At 41.1% G+C, this 23674-nt stretch overlaps 1 protein-coding gene across 4 annotated transcripts in view; it reads left to right on the plus strand.

The window, feature by feature from the left end:
• The window catches only part of HOMER2 (homer scaffold protein 2), a 163251-nt gene that overhangs the window by 133117 nt on the left and 6460 nt on the right, over positions 1-23674 (plus strand). For all 4 annotated transcript variants that reach the window (XM_056572166.1, XM_056572168.1, XM_056572165.1 and 1 more), the window contains 4 exons: positions 290-429; positions 8660-8816; positions 12938-13048; positions 19883-19963. In XM_056572166.1, the coding sequence (XP_056428141.1) occupies positions 290-429; positions 8660-8816; positions 12938-13048; positions 19883-19963 (489 nt within the window). The remainder of the gene's footprint in view (positions 1-289; positions 430-8659; positions 8817-12937; positions 13049-19882; positions 19964-23674) is intronic.

Here is a 23674-nt window from a genome sequence, read left to right on the forward strand (position 1 = left end):
ATACATATAATAGTATAATCATTTAAATACAATGGCATAATAGCAGCGCATTTTTATTGAAAATGAATGAGGTACTTAATTTGCTGCACCCTGGCATATAAGAAGTCAAAATAAAAAAATAAAACATTTGGACAGATTCTAGCCACCAGATTGATGCCAGCGGGTAATGACCAGCCAAAGAGGGTCTATTATCTGTTCACTTAATATACAATTCCCTGTGTATTTATTGTAGATATTTGTACTGTGCTATGTGGGGGATTTTTCATAGTAAGCATTCATATACTTTCAGGAATCTGGCCGGGAAACTCCATCATCTACTCGAGCATCCAGTGTGAATGGGACTGATGATGAAAAGGCTTGCCATGGTGCCCCTTCTGACTCCGAGCTGAAGACAGAAAATGATAAACTAAAAACTGCCCTAGCCCAAAGGTAAAAATCCATCCAATGATTTTTTATTTTTTTTTGTCTTTACTTATACAGTCCATTTTGTTGATGATGCATAATAATCCAAATCTTATGTATGTTCCCAAGTCCTCCATAAAATAAATGTTTTATGGCTATGTTCCATGGTTTGGTTGCATTTAGGAGGCATTCAGGGATTGCTGTAATGACCAAGTGTATAAAAACCTTGAAATGTCCCTCTCATTTAAGAAAAATAAAAAACTTTTGACATTTCACAGAAACTTTTCAAAAGTTCTGATGGGTCTCGAGCAAGAGAATTGCATGGTGTGCAATTGAGTCAAAAACATTCCAGTGTCCATACAATAGTTCCAGCCAGTATCAGCGCTACAGTGCATGTATTTTTTTTTAGTTGTAGTGCCTATTGTGCCCTTTCCAGCACTGGACATTACATCTACAGCAAAAAGAATTCTACATGTTTATTCCTGCAATTCACTGCTCCTGCTTGACTGATGGAGGTCTTAATTGGATCAAGCCTTTTATTATTAATGCAGGTGGCAGTGGTGCACCTTACTACTACTCCCTTGCACCTAAGACATGCCACTCTTCTATGAGGATCTACTACCGTATATACTCGAGTATAAGCCGACCCGAATATAAGCCGAGGCCCCTAATTTTACCCCAAAAACCCAGGAAAAGTTATTGACTCGACTATAAGCCTAGCATGGGAAATACATCATCCCCCTCCCATGTCATCATCCAGACCCCCGCCATCATCCAGACCCCCGCCATCATCCAGACCCCGTCATCATCCCCCCTCCTTCATCATCACCGCCTGTCAATCCCTTTATCAGTGGTCTCCAACCTGCGGACCTCCAGACCACTGAGAAGGGATTGACAGGCGGAGAGTTCACTCGAGTATAAGCCGAGGGGGGGTGTTTTCAGCACAAAAAATTGTGCTGAAAAACTCTGCTTATACTCGAGTATATACTGTACCTGAGTAGGTCTTATAAGCCACTTCTGTTTAGCTATAAGATGGTCCTTTTTTTAGTGTGTTACTACCCATTAAAGTTAGTTTTGTTCCCAGCAGTCAAAATCTACTGCATCTCTTGCTTTTCATCTGACTTTGGTTAAGAATAGAATGGCATTGCATTATTTTGAGCCTTGAGCTACTTTAACTCTTGAAGGGGCATGGTCACCATTTATCCAGAAGGCCAAATGCTTTACGGTTTATCCCACGAGCTGGAGCTTGAGTAACATTTCCCTGGAAAGTCGCAGTAAATTAAGGTGACATTGCTCATTGCTCACATATGGGACATAGCTGCATAGCCATAAGGAATCATTTATTCATAGCACTGAACCAACCATTGTCTTTTTCTTTCAAATCTCTGTATAAAATTTGCTTGAGGAACCTGACATCCTTCTACTAAAGAAATCTTTATTAAATTGTTGACATTTGTAACAAAAAACATTATCGCCTCACAGCTACTAAAATATCCTGCTTGGAGGTCCAGATGGAAAAAGCCAGAGAATGTATTTGAATTGCCTTATTATTTTGCTGTACTTTATTCATACTGTGTTGTGAATATTTGATACCATGAGCTTCAATTTCAGGAAAAACTGCAGAGAACTTCCTTGTTTTATATTCACTGAAAATCTAAAGACTCCAATGTGTTTCCATCTTTATTCTAATGCTTCATATGCTTTTCTGCATATGGAGCCTGTAAACCTTTCTTGCACCTTGATTTTTTTTAAATTGGATAATCACATAAAAAGATGACCTGCATGATCTTATTTACCGTATTTTTCGCCGTATAAGACGCACTTTTTCTTCCCCAAAACTGGGGGGGAAAAGTCAGTGCGTCTTATACGGCGAATACACCCCTATCGCAGCGATCCCTGCGGCCATCAACGGCCGGGACCCGCGGCTAATACAGGACATCACCGATCGCGGTGATGCCCTGTATTAACCCTTCAGACGCGGCGATCAAAGCTGACCGCCACGTCTGAAGGGAAAGATTTCACTGCGGCGGTCCCGAACAGCCCGACTGAATAGCCGGGTTAGTGCTTACAGGACACTGGGAGGGACCTTACCTGCCTCCTCGGTGTCTTCTCCGTTCAGGGATCCCCTGTACGGCCGGCACTCTCCTTCCTCGTCATCACGTCGTTGCGTCGGCGTGCGTAACGACGTGATGACGGCGACGGAGAGCGAGGATACCCGGCCGGCAGCAGAGACGTTCAGCAGGAGGCCGGCAGCAGAGCGACGGGGACACGGCGACAGCGATGGAGCGACATCCAGGGCAGCGGTGACGGGTCCAGAGTGGCGGGGACACGTGAGTTTTACCTCCTATGCAGTGGTCTTCAATCTGCGGACCTCCAGATGTTGCAAAACTACAACTCCCAGCATGCCCGAACAGCCGTTGGCTGGATCCATGTTAGTGTTGCTGGTAAATGGTTGTGTCTTATGTCTCCCCATCATGCTGCTGGCTTGTTTGTGTGAACTGGCTATTTACTATTTCTGTGCCTTACAATCCCCAGGATCCCTTGTTTCTAGGTGGGAGGTGACATCTCCTCCCACACATCAGCCATTTCACCCATTGCAGCACATCTAGGCTCCCTTCCATGTGTGCTGTGCTTGAAAATACAATACCCTGCAGCCCTGTGGAGAATAATTTCCCTCCCACCCAGCGGTCGCTCCACCCATTGAAGCACAGACACATTCCCTTTCAACACCTGACTAGTGATGCATTGTCTCAGGCTTCACTGTAACATGGGAAAGGCCTGAGACACTTATTTTGTAAGCTGCTAAAATGAATATCTAAGGCAAAGATCACATAAGATGTGTGAAACCAGCCATCAAACACGAGTACCGACTCTATATTATGAACTACACTAACTTTACAGCCCTGTAACAGTAAAAAAAACAAAAAAAAAACTGAAGTACCCCTTTAATTACAGGCATCTTTATCCAGTGGTCTACTAAACAGTATTAATTGTGTCCATGTCTTTGTCAAATATTGAGTAATAAAATAATACAGGTAAAAAAGTTACATCTGGCAAGCTTAAAGGGATACTCTGGTGGAAACCTTTTTTTTTGTTTTTTAACCCCTTAAGGACCAAGGACGTACCGGTACGTCCTTGGTCCTGCTCTTCTGATATAACGCGGGGTTACACAGTAACCCCGCGTCATATCACGGCGGGCCCGGCGTCATAGTGAAGCCGGGACCCGCCTCTAATAGGGTGCAGCACCGATGGCGGCGCCGCGCGCTATTAACCCTTTAGCCACGCGCTCAGAGCTGAGCCGCGCGGCTAAAAGTGAAAGTGAAAGTTCCCGGCTAGCTCAGTCGGGCTGCTCGGGATAGCCGCGGCTATTCGCGGCATCCCGAACAGCTGACAGGACAGCGGGAGGGCCCCTACCTGCCTCCTTGCTGTCCGATCGCCGAATGACTGCTCAGTGCCTGAGATCCAGGCATGAGCAGTCATGCGGCAGAATCGTTTATCACTGGTTTCTGTGATCAACATAGAAGATCAGTGTGTGCAGTGTTATAGGTCCCTATGGGACCTATAACACTGCAAAAAAAAAAGTGGAAAAAAAAAGTGAATTAAAAGTTTGAATCACCCCCCTTTTCCAATAAAAAAAAAACAGTGTAAATAAAAATAAAAATAAACATATATGGTATCACCGCGTGCGGAAATGTCAAATTATAAAAATATATCATTAATTAAACCGCTCGGTCAATGGCGTGCGAGCAAAAAAAATTCAAAAGTCCAAAATAGTGCATTTTTGGTCACTTTTTATATAATTTAAAAATCAATAAGTCCTATCAATGCAATGGTACCGTTAAAAACTTCAGATCACGGCGCAAAAATTTAGCCCTCATACCGCCCCATACACGGAAAAATAAAAGTTATAGGGGGTCAGAAGATGACAATTTTAAACGTATTAATTTTCCTGCATGTAGTTATGATTTTTTCCAGAAGTCCGACAAAATCAAACCTATGTAAGTAGGGTATCATTTTAATCGTATGGACCTACAGAATATATATCAGGTGTCATTTTTACCGAAAAATGTACTACGTAGAAACGAAAGCCCCCAAAAATTACAAAAACAGCGTTTTTTTTTTCAATTTTGTCGCACAATGATTTTTTTTTCCTGTTTCACCGTAGATTTTTGGGCAAAATGACTGACGCCATTACAAAGTAGAATTGGTGGCGCAAAAAATAAGCCATCATATGGATTTTTAGGTGCAAAATTGAAAGAGTTATGATTTTTTAAAGGCAAGGAGCAAAAAATGAAAATGCAAAAACGGAAAAAAAAAACGGTCCTTAAGGGGTTAATCAACTGTTGCCAGAGAGTTGAACAGATTTGTAAATTACTTCTATTAAAAAATCTTAATCCTTCCAGTTCTTATTAGCTGCTGAATACTACGGAGAAAAATCTTTTCTTTTTGGAACACAGTGCTCTCTGCTGACATCATGACCACAGTGCTCTCTGCTGACACCTCTGTCCATTTTAAGAACTGTCCAGAGTAGGAGAAAATCCCCATAGCAAACATATGCTGCTCTGGACAGTTCCTAAAATGGACAGAGATGTCAGCAGAGAGCTCTGTGGTCATGATGTCTTCAGAGAGCTCTGTGTTCCAAAAAGAAAACCATTTCCTCTGTAGTTCAGCAGCTAATAAGTACTGGAAGGATTAAGATTTTTTTAATAAAGGAAATTTACAAATCTGTTTAACTTTCTGGCACCAGTTGATTTAAAAAAAAAAAAAAAAAAAAAAAAAAAAAAAAAAAAAAAGGTTTCCACCGGAGTACCCCTTTACCACGTAGCCAACAATTACACATTCAGACACAATCTGAATATTTAAACTTCAACAGGAATCTCTTTAGAATATGCAGGCTGATTATACTATAGATAATCATTCTTTTACAATTTATGTAAACTATTTATGGTGGTGAATGACTGACAGATGCCTACAAAATGGCGATTGGTCAAGCTGAATTTTAATCATTGGTCTTACGCCCGAAAAATGTTTTAACTATAATTCTTCACTAACGGCATCATTTTGGGCAAAACATTGTTATGGCTTTCTAGATGTCCCCAAAATTTCACTTACCTCATTAAAGCCATTCTAAATATCTCCTGCTTTCCGCTAATAGCTGAAGCTAAAGTCTGTGCTAGCCATGATGGCAGAGCGGTGCTGCCAGGTGCCAGGTGGGGTTTTGTATTAGAATGACTCCATCTTCTAATCGCTGCAGTTGGTAGTTAGAGTACTTCCATCGCGACACTAGAGTGGCACTTAAGAGAGTGCTCAGTTGTCATGGCTAGCCTAGGCTTCATCTGGAAACTAGTGAAGAGGGAGACATTTAACAAAAAGCACCATTCTGAAAAATTGGTGCCCTACGCATACATGAACTGATCTCCATAGCAATCCAGATTTGGTTGGTTGCTACGAATCGCTGCTCATTTGCATTCACTGAGCATTTCTAATCAAATAAGCAAATCCTCCTATGTATTTGGGAAAAACACCTCTAGTTTTACTAAACACTTGAGGCTTCGATTCTAATTACAGCAGTGGTGATTGCCTATGATGATTCATAGCATCTTTATTATTAACTGCTATTGGAGTGTAAAAATATAAATCTATGGCAATTGGATGTTGCTTGTTTTGTTAATGACCTGTAACCCCTACTGGTAAACTTAAGTCTGCCATTTACGTAGACAAAAGATTAATTCCCAGCTTTCAGAAATAAAATATTCAACCTTTATTTCATATCTAGATTAAAACATACAGGGATGTATGGGTTAAAAAAAAAATAAACACTCTTAGTAACCCACAACGTGGTAGTTTTGCTTCTGCCATTTCTGCCTGTATCTACAGGGCAGAACATTCAGATTAAGAAAGCGAGTTTTAGTAATAATAAAATAATATTAGGGATTTGCTATTTATGTCAATTTATAAAATCTCCATTAAAGGGGTACTCTGGTAGATGAATTTAAAAAAATTGTTTTCCGATTCCAGAAAGTTAAATTACTTCTATTAAAAATCTTAATCTTTCCAGTACTTATTAGCTGCTGAAGTTCTTTTCTTTTTGAATTTCCTTTCTGTCTGACCACAGTGCTCTCTGCTGACACCTCTGTCCATGTCAGGAACTGTCCAGAACAGGAGCAAATCCCCATAGCCAACCTTTACTGCTCTGGACAGTTCCTAACATGGACAGAGGTGTCAACAGAGAGCACTTCCTGTGAACTTCCTGTGAAGCATACAGCAGCTGAAAAGTACTGGAAGGATTAAATAGAAGTAATTTACAAATATGTTTAACTTTCTGGCACCAGTTGATTTAAATTTAAAAAATAAGTTTTTTTTACCAGAGTACCCCTTTTAAGGGTAGGGTCACACGTAGCGTATTTTGTTGCATATTTGCTGCTGCATATTTTACTACCCATTGAAGTCAAAGGGTAGCAAAATAAGATGTGTATTTTTCTACCCACTTACTGGGTAGAGAAATATGCAGCAGTGAATACGCAGCAAAATACGCTACGTGTGACCCTACCCTTAAAGTGGCTTTACATGCCAACTTATCTGGTCAGGTACTCAACAATGAATTTGTTTTCTATGTATGTCTATATGTTCCGAGGATATGGTTGGAACAGTGTATGAAATTCCTACCCTAATGTGTATGGGTCGATTAACACTAATTATCTTTGGCACTAAATTGTCTAATACGACATATAACCTGTTCCCTTCCTGTGAATTATATAAGATTATTTACTTTGGATTGATGTTTAATGCCTACAAATTACAGAATTCAATATTTGATTTCTAAGTCAGTAACCTTTTTAAAAGAAAAAGAAAGGCAAGAACAGTAAGTATATATTCTGATATACTTACCGTGCAGCAGGGGAGTTTATCGCACTGTAAATTGTACAATTATTTGACACTGTGAATAGAAGACTAGAATTACTGCAGTGCGGATCAATAGTGACACTTGTTAAAGTTGTAACTGTGATCTTACAGATGCCAGAAAGTAGTTTCATTAGAAGTCTGTTCAATACTGTAGACTTTGCTTACAGAGCGGCTGACTATAAATGACATACTTGTGGGGGAGGGGTTTCTTCAGCTCTTGTATAGTTCCTACATTAAAAGAACTATTGGCGACCCAGTGATGTTTATGATTACGGGCTTACCATTATCAGTTGGGACACAAAAGCTTGGTAGTTACATTGGCACTAGTTGGCACTATGGGTTGAATGATTCAGGAAATACAGCAGACACGGTCTTTCAGGCCCAACACGCTGCTTAAAGGGGTACTCTGCTGCTAGACATCTTATCATAAGATGTCTGATCGTGGGAGTCCCGCTGCTGGCATCTCCCACAGAACCCGGCATTCCAAATAAACACCGGGTTGCTGCAGCAGTGGTTGTGACGTTACGGCCACGCTCTCTCGTGACACCACACCACACCCCCTCCATTCATGTCACGTCCCCTCCCATAGACATGAATGAAGGGGGCTTGGTGTTACGGCACAAGGAGCGTGGCCGCGACGTCACGATCACGGCCTCCATCTCCGAGCGTTGTGAACAAAATTTTCAGAATGCTGGAGCACCAGAGTACCCCTTTAAGTGACTTTCCCAATTAGGCTTACAACCTAGGCTACAATGCAGGCCTAACCAACTACTCCATTCTAGAGGCCTGCAGGGCAACCAAACCCCATTCTATTGATCTGTCACTCCCAGAGAACGAAGTTGCTCCTTCAGCCTCAGAAGAGAACCCACTTACAGCTTTCCCTGGTTGTGAACAGAGCACCACTTTCCATGTACAGGTTACCCCATAGTTAAAGCTAAGAACTCAGACTGGCATTAGTCTCAACTTACACTGCTTCAAAGATTCTCTTCCATTGCCACTCCCTTCTTAGCCCTAGGACAGAAGTAGCGGTCATTTACGATCTGCTCCATGATGACAGGTGCTCATTGACAGAGTTGCTGCTCCGTTAGAGACTGGATTTTCAATGCACACGCAACCCCCTTGTACTGTGTAAAACAGACCTGCCACAAGTCTCCCAGTTTCCAGTTCTCCGGTTTTTCTGCCTCTGCTGCAGAAGGGCAAGCCCCTTTCCCTAACCTCTAATAAAGCGGTGTACAGGATTATATAGGTGATGCTGTAGATACCTTTCAAGTACTTATGTCATGTAAAACAAATATTATTCATTATGCTAATTTTTGGTACATTTTATCTAGTCATTTCTTTCTGTTTTTCTCAGCACCTCCAGTGTGAAGAAATGGGAGACAGAATTAGAAACATTGAGAGAGAGTAATGCACGGCTATCGTTGGCCCTACAAGAGTCCATTGCAAGTGTAGAACATTGGAAAAAACAGTTTCTAGAATGTAAAGATGAGAATGACCAACTCGGGAACAAGGTAAAGTGCTCAGATATCTGACAATGTGTGTAATGGAGATAGTCTGAAGGATGTGCTATTATGATTGTCTTCACAATTTTGAGGATGACTTTTTATAAATGTAGAAATTCTTGTTGTGTTGGAAAAATATGTCTTTTAAGAAGACTACCATTTTAGGTTATGTCGGGTACCATCTATAGATTGGCTTCTTTAATAATGTTTTACTGGAAATCACATACACACATTTACAAGTAGGTTAACATTTTCTGGACAAATGTCAGTAAACAAGAGATTGCAGACTCTGTTTACCAAAAACCGAACGGCCGAACGTTCATGTGATGTCTATGGGAAAGTGAGGGGTAAGCCACGGCCAGACACATGCCAGCTCATCCCTCCCAGAACAAACTGGTCAGGTGGCAAAAGAAAAGTCCAGCACACCTGACCCTTCTTTCCATTAACATTTTCTGTCGTCGGAGAATTTGGAGGCCTCCAAACCCACTGGCGACAGTAGATTTGCCTGACTTTAGTATAAAGTATTTGAGCACCTTAAAGGGGTATTCCGTGCAAAAACATCTCATCCCCTATTGAAAGGATAGGGGATAAGATGTCTGATCACAGCAGCCCGCATTCTATGTGTAGCTGCGTCTGCAGGTTTGGAAACTGCCGGGCTTCCGAGACGGGGACGTGATGCCACGCCCCCTCCATTCATTTCTATGGGAGGGAGCGTAACGGCCGCAACGCCCCCTCCCATAGACATGAATAGAGTGGGCGTGGCGTGACGTCACGTCACCCGTCTTGGAAGCCCAGCGGTTTCCAAAACTGCAGACGCATAGAATGCGGGCTGCTGCAGGGAGATCGTGGGGGGTCCCAGCGGCGGGCCCCCCGCAATCAGACAACTTATCCCCTATCCGTTCGATAGGGGATAAGATGTTTTTGCCCGGAGTACCCCTTTAGGAAAGTGGCCGCCACATTTCCTTGAAACTAAAACCCAGTGATGGTGGTCACCTAGCTGTCACATGGGCTGTTACTGGACAATATCTCCTACTTGTCACAAGTTCTTCTTCTTTAAAAATAAATGCATAAATATAATTTAAATAAGGGTACATTTTCCAGATACATTGAGAAGGAATGGAGTATAATATACTGAACAAAAATCACCAGAGATTTTATTTTTAAATTATTCTTTGTTTCTTCTTTTTATTACGGTTACCATTTTATCACAATCACGGTGTTTTTTTTTCCATTTATATATTTTTTTCATATGTTTTTTCCTTAGCTTGCCAAGTGTCTTTATGAAAAGTTTATGATGTCCTAAAGTGTACCTTGTGGGTCCTTACATCTTAGATTTTATTAATAGCCAGTATGTTTCCCAAACTTCCCTCCTGCTTGCTCCTATTTTCTGAAACATTTCCGTCAGCCTATTAAATAAATGGAAAGTGATTTTATAAATATTTCATATACCATCTTGCCTCTCTAATCCGCTGTTCAGTTTATTCACTGCTTTAAAATCTAAATAGGCGATTCTATTTTTATCTCCAAACCAAATAAAATGATATGTCACATTTGTTTGATGGGATTGCAGGCCTGAGCCCGGTTAGCAGGGGTGTATTGTGTGGCACAAGGACGGGTGGTATTTGAAGTGTTAACATTTTGTGGTGACTTGAAGCTACATCAGTTCGGAATTGTATGACTTGCATAACTTTATCCCGCTAGTTGTTTTACTCTTGTTAATCCTGCATTTTCCAGCAAAGAGTTGCCCATTTTTTATATTTTAATTGGTTCAAAGCGATTGCCTGGCTGTGTGTGTTATCATAATAATTAAAAAAAAAGTTTTCAGTGTGCAGCTGAAATTCTTCTAATGCACCCCAACACCCCTGTGCACTGACTATTGTGAGGGTCAGTGATGTTTACCTGCCAAATCCCCATTGCTGCTGTTTCTACAGTACTCATGACTTCAATGCTCCCTAATTCCTAGTGAAGTCTTGACACATAGGAAATGCCCATGCACCCTGACATTCCCCCTTTAAGCCCACTGCAAACTGTAAATGACCAATTTAAAGGGGTTATCCAGGAAAAAAACTTTTTTTTTATATATATCATCTTTCTCCAGAAAGTTAAACAGATTTGTAAATTACTTCTATAATTTTTTTTTTTAAATCCTTTCAGTACTTATGAGCTTTTGAAGTTAAGGTTGTTCATTTCTGTCTAAGTGATCTCTGATGAGACGTGTCTCGGGTACTGCCCAGTTTAGAAGAGGTTTGCTATGGGGAAATTCTTTTCTTTTTGAAACACAGAGCTGTCTGCTGACATCATGACCACAGTGCTCTCTGCTGACATCTCTGTCCATCTTAAGAACTGTCCAGAACAGCATATGTTTGCTATGGGGATTTCCTTTTACTCTGGACAGTTCCTAAAATGGACAGAGATGTCAGCAGAGAGCACTGTGCTTGTGATGTCAGCAGACAGCTCTGTGTTTCAAACGGAAAAGAATTTCCACTGTAGTATTCAGCAGCTAATAAGTACAGGAAGGATTAAGGATTTTTAATAGAAGTAATTGACAAATCTGTTAAACTTTCTGGCACCAGTTGATTTAAAAAAATAAATAAATAAATAAAAATAAAGTTTTGCTCCAGGGAAGTTAAGAAAAATAAAAATGCCCCAAAAGCCACCACAATACCTGTTCTGTGTCCCCTGTAGTTATCCATGCGATTTTGCCATCTCCTGTGGCCCCTGTTGTCTCCTAAATATTCTTTTTTCTTGCTTACAGCCCAGACTACAACTCCCAGCAGTCAGTGCAGCTCTATGTAATGGCTGCCAGCCAATTGCTTTTGCTATCAGTGTGTATGCTGTGTTGTGGTAAAAACACTGTACATGTCTTTTCTTTCAAACGATCCTTCCGCCCAGCAAAAAATCATGCTATACTCTGAATGGCAGCAGTCAGTGATTGGATCTACAGCAGGAAAAGAGCAGCATTATGTGCTGAGCTGTTTTTCTCCTGGCAAGATCCTCACACAGGGAGGGGGAGATGTTGCTGTGAAGCCAGACCAGGCAGAAATCACGTGGTGTTTGTCTTCTTTGGAGGTGAGGGCTAGTCTCAGTGAGGGGCTTGCAGAAAGACAAGCAGGATCTGATAATGACAAGTGTTGCTCGCGAATATTCGCAATGCGAATTTTATTTGCGAATATCGCATATTTGTGAACATAGCACTATATAGTCGCAATCACGAATATTCGTTTTTTTTTTCCACAGTACACATCACAGTGATCATCCCTCTCTGCTTCCAGCTTGTGTGGTGTAAAGAAGGCTCTAATACTACTGTGTGAGACTGGCGTACGAATTTTTGCATATGCTAATTTTCGCATATGGGAAAATAAAACACGAATATTACGAATATTTGACGAATATTCGTCCATATATTCGCGAAATATCGCGAATTTGAATATGGCCTATGCCGCTCAACACTAACAATGACGTCTTTCTCTCACTCCCTGCATGTAAGTGATATCAGAAAGAGGGAAACTGCTCTATATAGCTAATGAATGATATTTAGACAAATACATAGGTTGGTGAGAAGGAAAGAATGGGCTATGGGTTTAGTTCCCTGGGGTACCCCTTTAAAGGTTCAGATAGCTTTTTCCCAATAATAAATGAAGTGATCACTTAAAAACTGGATTTTGTGCTTACATGGGCTATCTTTGTGTAATATTTAAAATTTTTGATGAACTGTAACATTTAAGAAATTAGGACAAATACTTTTTTACAGGACTGTATAGAATATCTCCATATTATCTCAGATTACATATATATTAAAGGGCTGCATTTCGCATTAGGCCCTTTTTTTTTTCCTGTGCTTTTTTTGTATTTTTTTTTTCTTTCTTTTGGAAGTAGCTGCCCTGTTGCTTAGGGCTTTTATAATGGATTGAATAAAGAATTTGGACTGTTAAACATATTTTGCTGGCCAAAGTCATCTGTTTTGCAGCTATTGGTTAGAGCTATGGCGTGCACTACAGAGCCCAGGTGAACTGTGCAGAGACTTTTCGTATGTAATAGTATAGACAGAATGTGAGAGGTCTTTCAAGTGCGCTCTGACATCCGTGTTTCATTGTTCTGAACAAATCTATCCGCTGGGTTTTGTTTTCAAGATTGGAGAGCTGGAGACACAATGTGAAGAAATAGACAAGGAACGAGAGAGGAATGAAGAGCTCAGTAAAAGACTGCAAGAGCTGGAAGCTGACATTCAAGACAAAGAAGCTGTAAGTTGGACTGTAATAAAGTCATGTGTGTGACCTTGAAATCTCCTTGAGCTCTAGGAAAGCAATTGCAGGGTTCAGCATCTCCAACTGGATAACACCTACTCAGATTAAAGCTGCCCCAGCAACCAGCTTATTGCTGAAGGGGCTGGCTATTGAATACCACTTTATAAATAGAAATAATCTATATGAAGTTTAGTAACTGTGAAAATACTATGGTGCACGTTTTCCTACATGAAAGGGGTACTCCACTGGAAAAAAAAATTTTTTAAATCAACTGATGACAGAAAGTTAAACAGATTTGTAAATTTCTTCTATGTTAATCCTTCCAGTACTTATCAGCTGCTGCATGCTCCACAGGAAGTTCTTATTTTTTTGAATTTCTTTACTGTCTGACCTCAGTGCTCTCTGCTGACACCTCTGTCCATTTTAGGGATTGTCCAGAGTAGAAGCAAACCCCATAGCAAACCTCTCCTGCTCTGGACAGTTCCTGAAATGAACAGAGGTGTCAGCAGAGAGCACTGTGGTCAGACAGAAAATAAATGAAAAAAGAAAAGAACTTCCTGTGGAGCATATAGCAGCTGATAAGTACTAGAAGGATTAATATTTTTTAATAGAAGTAATTTACAAATCTGTTTAACTTTCTGGCACCAGTTGATTAAAAAAAAAAAAAAAAAAAAAAAAAAAATGCTTTCCAGCGGAGTACCCCTTTAACCTATTCTAATACTAATACTCAGCTCATGCAAACTTAGACTGGACAGTCTACAAATGAGACAGATTTAATAAAGTGGATCAGGCTGTTTGATAAATGTGGCACGTGTGTTATTAGTTGGCTTAAAGAGGCACTGTCATTGTTAAAAACTTTTCATATATTGCAGGACTCATTATAATATGACATTTCACAATATACACCTGTTAAAAATTTTTTTACATTTTCACCTGAAATTCAAGCTCAAACTAGGGGTCGCCTGTCTTTTAGCCAGACAGACTAGTCTAGATTTTACAGCCATAAAGCATACCGGTATCCAGTATAGGAGATTTCTATTGTGTATGCAAAACTACAGATAAAGGATGTGTGAACATGCTGGGAGCTGTAGTTTTAAAACAGCTGGAGGCAACACTGCTCTAACACAGTTATTTACAAACATTGCAGCTTCAGTTGTTACTAAACTACAACTCCCAGCATGCTGAAATAGTCAAAGCTTTCTCGGACTCCTGAATGACAAAGAAGTTGATCAGACATTCAGGAGTCTGTGAAAGATGAATGACACACATAGTGACAGCTATGCTGATTAGCATCCAGCTTTACTAGGAGAAGATAAAACAGATAGAACATGTATTCATAAAAATGCTGTACTTTTATCTAAAAAATCCTTGCACTAATTTTATAAAGATCTATTCTTATATTTATACATTTTATCCTGTTATGAATTCACCATAATGTCTTCTTATTGCTGCAGGCAAGCTCCAAGTATCTTCCTCTGACACATGACACAGCATAAAACCAGAGAGGAAAGGGTTACAGAGTAGAGGGTACTGATTGGCTGACTGCACAGGCTTGCTCCTGTGAGGGAGACAGACTGACACGCCCCCTCCAGCCTGCACAATGAAAAAGTAACTCACCAGCAGATAAATGCTTATATCTCTGGATATATAGGTCCGAGACACATACAAATTATATACACATGATCAGGATTGGGTCCTGAGTAACATATCACTTTTTTTTTTTTTTTGCACTATGACAGGTACGCTTTAAGTTGCATCAAAATGTCTCCCCGCAACTTTGGCACAAGTTTTGGGCTAGTCATGCCTCTTTTCATAAAACTAAGTCTCCTTTTCAGCAAGGGTCAGATGTGTCCTGAAAGTTTTTAGAACACATAATAAATGTGACACCAGTGATTTGAATTTACAATAGTTAATCTGTCCCTTTGTGTTACAGTGACTCCCATAGACATGAATGGAGGGGGTGTGGCGCGACGTCATGTGCCCAGTCCTGGAAACCCAGAGGTTTCCAAAACTGGAGACCGAGCTCCAGCATAGAATGCGGGTGCTGCTGGGAGATCGCGTGGGGTTCCAGTGGCAAGCCCTCCGCGATCAGACATCTTATCCCCTATCCTTTGGATAGGGGATAAAATGTTTTTGCCCGGAATACCCCTTTAATGCCGACATGACTATTGCACCTCATCATTGGCTGTATGGAGTCACTGCTCTGACTGGTGAATGGAACTGTAAGAAGATAAGACTAGGCTGCACAATACAATGAGAGCAATCACCATCCTCTTGCTTATTGATTTACATGCATCACATTGCAATACATGATGCTATGTATGCTCTTTTCCATATATTCCGACCTCTATCAATGTGCTCTACACTGTGTTCTGCAATATATGAATTATTAATGTTTTATACTGACTGGAGATTCCATAAAATGACATTGTCGATGACTGTGCTCCCTAAAGTCCCTAATGACATCTGAAAATGCCTAGAACAGCATGAAAATAATTGTGTGTCTGAGAAGAGTGTTATTTATGTGAGTGACATGGCACTATTTCCATGGCATAATTGGTCCACAATAGATTTCCTTTGGTCACTGTAGATAAGGCACTTGTCTATCTCATTCTTCAAACATGCTTATCTCAGAGGATCGTGTACAGTGGTCCAGCCCTGTTTATAGCTTAGTACGCTTGGAGACCAAACAAATAGTCAATTGCGTGGGACTGTTCAGAACTTGTTCCTGCTATAATGTGTCCTGGGTTCCAACCTAGTAACAACCTCAGCTCTGGGTTTTTCAGTCTGACTTTTAGAACCACTCTTCTGAGTGCACATGGTTAGCTCTACCAAAGTAGACATCCATTGTGTCCCGCTTTAGGTAAGTGTTATGTGTATAATATACATAGACTCCAGCACAAGTTAAGAGAGAGAGCCCACTTATGGCACGCAGTGTGCTGCCACAAAGTCACTATGCCATCTGCACACTTTGAAAGCAACTACTAAAATGACTGTGTGTATGGATTATTACCTTGTGTTTACTTGGGTTTTCTAGGTAGCTTATAGTATCTTTCAGGTAATATGAGGGTTGACACTATTTCTGGTCATTAGAAAACTTGTATATGTCATTTTTCACAATCCGCAGCAGCAAATCTGAACCTAAATCCGCAGCATTTCCAACAAGTGTGAAAGTAGTGTAATGGAGAAGGTTATCAATAAAATGTTGGCCATTCTAGATCGCATATATTAGCCTCTATTAATTTTATTTCACTGTGATTTTTATGCATATATTTATCGCTCTATTTTATATTTTGGTTTTATATTGTAAGCTTTTGTTGTGATATGGAGTAAAATACATTTAAATCAATGAAGGCTTGAATAAGTGATCTAAAAGGGACGACATTTTATCTATTAGATATTATTTTGGTGTATTGAAGAGCCTACACAGTTAGTGCACTTTTTGAGAGGTGAGCCACTATTCGTGTATATACATATAATAGGTAAAGGTGTTGTCTTGGGAGCAGAAAAAGTATTGTCCTTACTCTCCTCTCAGGAGGTATACTTTTGTGAAGACATTGCATGCGGGCATGGTTTCTTCCACATGCGATGATCGCCATATGGCACTCCCTCTCTCTCATCTCAGAAGGTATACTTCGGAGACCAACGCACCAAGGCAGCAGGGAAGCACCAGGGAGCAATAGAAGTAATACCTTTTCTGCTCTCTCAACCCTTTTAAAACACTTATTTCAGTTGATCTCTTCATCTTGGTCAATCGGGGATTTTGATCTAGGACAGTAAATAGTTTAAAGGTAACAATTCTGGTGATTCATGGTAGTGAACCGGTGAATAGTAACATCCCTGGTGGTTTGCGGTAGTGAAGGTGTTAATAAACACATCTGACACATACAAGATACATCTCTGGTGGCCTCAGGTGGTGAAAAGGGTTGAAATTCATCCTGGTGTCTAGATACCGGTCCAGTGACCACTTAGTGCAGTCATTTACTAGGGATGCTTGCATTGGATTTGCCTCCATTTGGAACGTGCTTATAGAGACGCAGTATTTGCTTTTAACATTGATCATGTTGACACTTGAAGGTTCAGTATACACTCAGTGCATTCTAAGTATCTGGCACTGGGTTAAATGAAAATAGAAAGGACAGTTCACTGTGGAATGTTTATTTTTAGTCCTCTACTGATAATATAAATCCAGCTTCAAATCTTTAAAGGAAAAGCTATAATCCTATTTGTAATTCACATTACCTGAATGAAGTACTGTATTTTTCGTCATATAAGACGCTCCCAATTTTAACCCCTTAAGGACCAAGGACGTATGAGTACGTCCTTGGTCCCGCTCCCGTGATATCACACGGGGTCCAACGGTGACCCCGCATCATATCACGGCGGGCCCGGTGTCATAGTGCGCGGCACTGAACGCAGTGCCGCGCGCTATTAACCCTTTAGCCGCGCGCTCAAATCTGAGCCACGTGGCTAAAAGTGAAAGTAAAAACTGCCAGTTAGCTCAGTGGGCTGTTCGGGATAGCGTGGTGAAATCGCGGCATCCCGAACAGCTTACATGACAGCCGGAGGGTCCCTACCTGCCTCCTAGCTGTCCGATCGCCGAATGACTGCTCAGTGCCTGAGATCCAGGCATGAGCAGTCAAGCGGCAGAATCATCGATCACTGGTTTCCTATGAGAAACCAGTGATCAATGATAAAGATCAGTGTGTGCAGTGTTATAGGTCCCTATGGGAGCTATAACACTGCAAAAAAAAGTGAAAAAAAAGTGAATAAAGATCATTTAACCCCTCCCCTATTAAAAGTTTGAATCACCCCCCTTTTCCCATAAAAAAAAGTGTAAATAAAAATAAACATATATGGTATCACCGCATGTGGAAATGTCCGAATTACAAAAATATATTGTTAATTAAACCGCACGGTCAATGGCGTGTGCGCAAAAACATTCCAAAGTCCAAAATAGTGCATTTTTTGTCACTTTTTATATCAATAAGTCCTATCAATGCCAAAATGGTACCGTTAAAACCTTCAGATCACGGCGCAAAAAATGAGCCCTCATACCGCCCCATACGCGGAAAAATAAAAAAGTTATAGGGGTCAGAAGATGACAATTTTAAACATATTAATTTTCCTGCATGTAGTTATGATTTTTTCCAGAAGTACGACAAAATCAAACCTATATAGGTAGGGTATCCTTTTAATCGTATGGACCTACAGAATAAAGATAAGGTGTCTACGTAGAAACGCAAGCCCCCAATAGTTACAAAACTGCGGGAGTTTTTTTCAATTTTGTCGCACAATGATTTTTTTTTCCGTTTCACTGTAGATTTTTGGGCAAAATGACTGACGTCATTACAAAGTAGAATTGGTGGCGCAAAAAATAAGCCATCATATGGATTTTTAGGTGCAAAATTGAGAGTTATGATTTTTTTAAAGGCAAGGAGCAAAAAACAGTGCAAAAACGGAAAAAACCCCGGTCCTTAAGGGGTTAAAGGATAAAAATCCAGAAAATAAAGATTCTGAATCAAATACAATGTAAAGTTTAGAACAGTGATCTTCAACCTGCGGACCTCCAGATGTTGCAAAACTACAACTCCCAGCATGCCCGGACAGCCAACGTGCTGGGAGTTGTAGTTTTGCAACATCTGGAGGTCCGCAGGTTGAAGACCACTGGTATAGGAGGTAGTACTCACATGTCCCCGCCACTCCGGACCCCTCACTGCTAGTCACCGCTGCCCTGGATGTCGCCCATCGCTGTCCGCGCGTCCCCGGGGTGTCCCCGTCGCTCTGAAACGTCTCTGCTGCCCGGTATCCTCTCTCTCCGTCGCCGCCATCACGTCGCTACGCACGCCGCTCCTATTGGATGACGGGACGGCATGCGCGATGATGACGAAGGAGAGCGCCGGCCATGCAGGGGATCCCGGCACAGAGCAGACACCGAGGAGGCAGGTAAGGTCCCTCCTGGTGTCCTGTAAGCTGTTCGGGACGCCGTGATTTCACCGCGGCGGTCCCGAACAACCCGACTGAGCAACCGGGTTAGTGTCACTTTCGCTTCAGACGCGGCGCTCAACTTTGATCGCTGAGTCTGAAGGATTAATACAGGGCATCACCACGATCGGTGATGTCCTATTTTAGCCGCGGGTCCCGGCCGTTGATGGCCGCAGGGACCGCCACGATAGGACAGGGTTTTAATGTGTATTTGCCGTATAAGACGCACCAACTTCCCCCCCCCCCCCCCCCCCCAGTTTTGGGGAAGAAAAAGTGTCTTATACGGCGAAAAATACGGTATCCCACATTACACAGACTGTGCAGTGTAAAATCCATTGAATACATAAAGATGCAGTAAATTATGGTTAGATCTCTCCAAAAGACCACCTCTTTGAGAAGCCTCCTCGTCCAGACCAAATTTATAACAAATGCATTATTCTGTAACAACCCAGACTATTACTGCCTTTTACATGGTGACTATGCACTGGCTCCTTTGCTGTAGGGTTCGTAGATGGTTTACATAACTTTCCCTGTAATGTATACCATCTCAGATAACTATGTAGTTGTAATGCCACATCTTTATCACTTCAGAAAAGATGCCCTCTGTAACTGACCTTGTTGAGATCTATGTCATGTAGTGACCCCAAAAAGCTAAATTTGAGGGAAAAATGTAAGAGAGTCACTGTCCACTGTGTAATTTAGTAGACTAGACCTGATCAATGGAAAGCCACCTACAAAACAAATGTCAGTGTAGATGGCTGCTATTGTGTGTATCACGTCATAGTCACATCCTTATGTAATACACCTAATTGTGCCCAAACTTAGTCTTCATTTGTCTTATCCCAGGAACTTGAAGACCTCAGGAAACAAAGTGAAGTGATCCCACAGTTGATGATGGAATGTGAAGCGGTGACTGAAAAGCTTCAGGTAAGACACACGACTATTCTCCCAGGATGTAAAGCGTACCTGTCATCTGTCAGTTCAGGTAACTTTTTATTATAGGCTGCCCTGTGTGTGTACATGAGGAGCAGAACTATTTTTGGCCATTTTATAACTGGTATATTTTACCACCATTTTTCCCCTCTGCAGGCTTCATCTGTAAATTTCAAATGTCCCCGAGCTGGTGTGGGAGGAGGGGTGGTGGGGGTTGGTGGGATGGGGTTGTAGCCTCTATGAAACCGGAAGTCTAGCCTCCCAGTAAAAATGGATGTCTTTTAGTGACTTGTTGACTACAATGGGGCTATTAAAGTGAATAGGGAATGGATGGGGCCATTGCTACAATGTTGCAGTAAATGTGCAACATTTTTTTTCTCTTTGTCTCTGGGCCCAGAAGGATTGAACATGTTGAAATACAACCACCTAATTATTCTCTTGTCTGACATTAGCTGTCAGGAGAGAGCTCGGAGGCCACCACTTACCACACATCATTCAGCCCTGGCAAAATCAGCAGTTTCAGACTATTGTAATCTAATGTATATATCCAGCTTTAGACACGCACACTTTTTATAGCACCATTCACTTGAAAACACAATTCCAAGTTTCAGACCAGAACAATCTTCAGAGACACAGGCCCCACTAGGCAACGCATTTTATATATAGTAAAAGCTTTTACTTACTTGGTCCCATTGCACTGGCCATAGTGACGCCCCCTTGGTGTGATTGACTGCATGCGTCGCTGCTCTACTTCATCTTCTTAGGCAGCAAAGCAATGAGGCAGGCCATCAATCACGCCGATGGGGCGTCACTACTACCAGAGCGGCGGGACCAAGTAAGTAAAGCTCCCCACCCAGGAGACTACTTACGGGAGGTCTAAGGAGACTTTATAACTTCATAACCTCACTATCCCTGGGGTGAAAACGCAGACCCCATTCAAAATCCATCTGGACCTGGCAGAGTCAGTTGTGTGCTCCGACCAATCCAGAGCAACAACAAAAAAAAGGTAAATGGACCCTGAATGGGTCGGAGCACAACAAAACCTAACCTTGGAGGGAAAAATGTATCTTGCATAGATTAAGCATGTAAATATGTTGACCGGAGCCTTTCCTGCTGTAGATGCTGAATTTAGTGCCTAAATGCAGTGTGAATAGGACCTAACTTCCCTTTTTTTCTGCTTGAGTAACTGTTCCTATGGTTTAAGAACTTTCTATTGTTTATTTCCCCTGATATTTCAGAAGCTCATATGGGCCACCTTGACTATAAAGCCGTGTCTGCTCACGTTTAATCATTAATGACCTTTCTCAATAATTTAACAGCTGCATAAAAAGGTGACTTTCAATTAATACGTTAATAAGTTTTGGGCCTAATTTTCCTGTAATATTGAGGCTCATTTAGAATTTATAAATTGCGGTCATTATGGATACCACTTTGAAATAATAGCAGAATTTTGCACCTTTTTTCACTCACGATCAGCTCGCTCAGCATTCATTTATAACCTTTTTCCTCAGAAAAATGTATCCGCATGTGTTTAAAAATAGTTTCCCTGGAAAGGAGACGTCGTCTTTTTTGTTTAAATTTGGCTTGAAGTGGATTTTAAACTAAACACTGTCAAATTTTCCCCAAACTTGAAGGTGAAATGAGCAGAATGGCAGGCTGTGAATCAGCTATAAGTGGCCACATAGAGAAAACAGAAGGTCATGTCATAATTAGACCATTACATTCATGATGGTTTTAACAAGAGCACTCTAGTGCCCTAGACACTGCTGTAATAGACTCGCATGTTGCTGTACAAGAATAATTATATTTTGCTAGGGGTGAGCTGACATCCCTTTGGGCATGAAAGGTCTGTATTTCTGAAAGGATGTAATTCGTATGTCTCTCAGCTCTGCTGGTGATTTGTTAAATTCTTCACCCCATTAATGACTATGGACCCCAACCATGTGAATTAATATCACAGTTTAGCCTGTAGAAATGTGACTTCTGGTACATATTTTTCTTACACAGCTATATATACAGGTTGATTCAAAAAGGAAGGTGCAGAATTATAGCCTTGGTGTTTATAATGGAGAGAACACATTTATTAATGTAAAAACGGACATTATCTATCTACGTTTTATCTATACACTGCAAATGTTCAAAGTGATTTTCAGATGTTTAGGCAGTATTCCAGTTCTGTTCAGATGCGTGTTTACATGTCCTCTGATATGGACTCCACAGTTTAAATGATTCTTTCAGAACCAGTGGCTGGGAGAAGGGGGGGGGGGGTGTTCAGATACTGAGTCCTTCATGTAGCCCCCACAGAAAAAAGTTGCAGGGTGTTAGATCTGGCAATCGGTGAGGCCAGCGCAACATTGGAGAATAGTTGTTTGCGGTGTGGACGATACAACGTTCAGTATTATTCAGGTGCCTGCTGATAGACTACGTTTGGCAGATCTTCCTCTATCTCAGGTATAAAAGAAATGGACGGAAGATTTTGCGCCTGCTCGTCGCACAGGACACATTTACTTGGATGAGTCCCTTATGGGCTTGATAAGGGCACATGGTTTCTCTGACCCCCAAAGTCTAACTTTGTGGTGATTGACATTCCCACTAAAGGTGAAAGGCCTCATTGCTGAACACCAGTCTACCAGGGAATTCATCATTTTCCAATCAGCCCTGCAAGTCTATGCAAAAGTCACTGGCCATTTACCATTACTTTAGCACCATCTTTTTTTGAATCACCCCGTACAGCAAAATAATTAAATCCAGCATCAGTGGGATCCAGCAGGTGTTGGATTATCAGATGGGTACAGAGGATATAGAACTGACATTGGAAATGGTAACCTCTGAAGGCTAAATGTCCTTGGACACTTCCTAGCTGTGTAGACATTTTAGCCACAACTGTTGCTTATATACCATAGAATATGCTTATGTACCATAGAATCAGGTCTACAACTGTGAAGTCTCCAAAGAGAAACATTGTCACCAGTACTAAATGTTGCTGACATATGAATCTGTTTATTCTCCTGCGTATAGTAACACTTGACGGGCCGTGTCCTGAAAAAGCTATAATTGCCGTAAAATGAAATATTGTGCCACAACTCCGCATGAGGGCAAAGCACCTTTTATATGTTTTATTGTTTGTGTATAGCACTTTTTTCATATATATTTGTACATTTTATTATCTGTGTATTATATCTTGTCCCGCCCCATCATTATCATGCTAATGAATGCCGCAGGTGAAATTCTAGTATTTTAGCATTACCTTGTACTTATGTGTTGGCAATTTCTTCCCTAAAGATTATCAGTTGTCTAAATCATTCTAAGTATGTTATGAAAATGTATTTATTTCCTTTGAACATGTTGACATTCAACACAGTGTACAGTCTGGCATGTTACAGTTGAATTATTGTCATTATTAAAAAGAAAAAAGAAAAAGCCATGCCCTTCTGTGCTAAAATGCATTCTAATTTTCCTTCCAACGGCTGCCATTTCTGTTGCTTTGTTATTTAAGATGGGATTTATTGGGTGTAATTATCCCAATGCTGGAGTGATGAAGGATTATTGCAGCAAATGAGCTCTGCCTACGCCTGAAAGTTATCAGTGATGGCACAGAGATGTCTTCTTCTTGTAATACATTGGCCCTGCATCACAAGCCAGAGGCAAGAGACCTTCTCTATGGGGACCTGTTCCCAGGTGTAGCTCTTTTGAGGATTGCCATGT

This window comes from Hyla sarda, chromosome 4 (genome assembly GCF_029499605.1).
Source record: "Hyla sarda isolate aHylSar1 chromosome 4, aHylSar1.hap1, whole genome shotgun sequence".
NCBI classification, from domain to species: Eukaryota; Metazoa; Chordata; class Amphibia; order Anura; family Hylidae; genus Hyla; species Hyla sarda.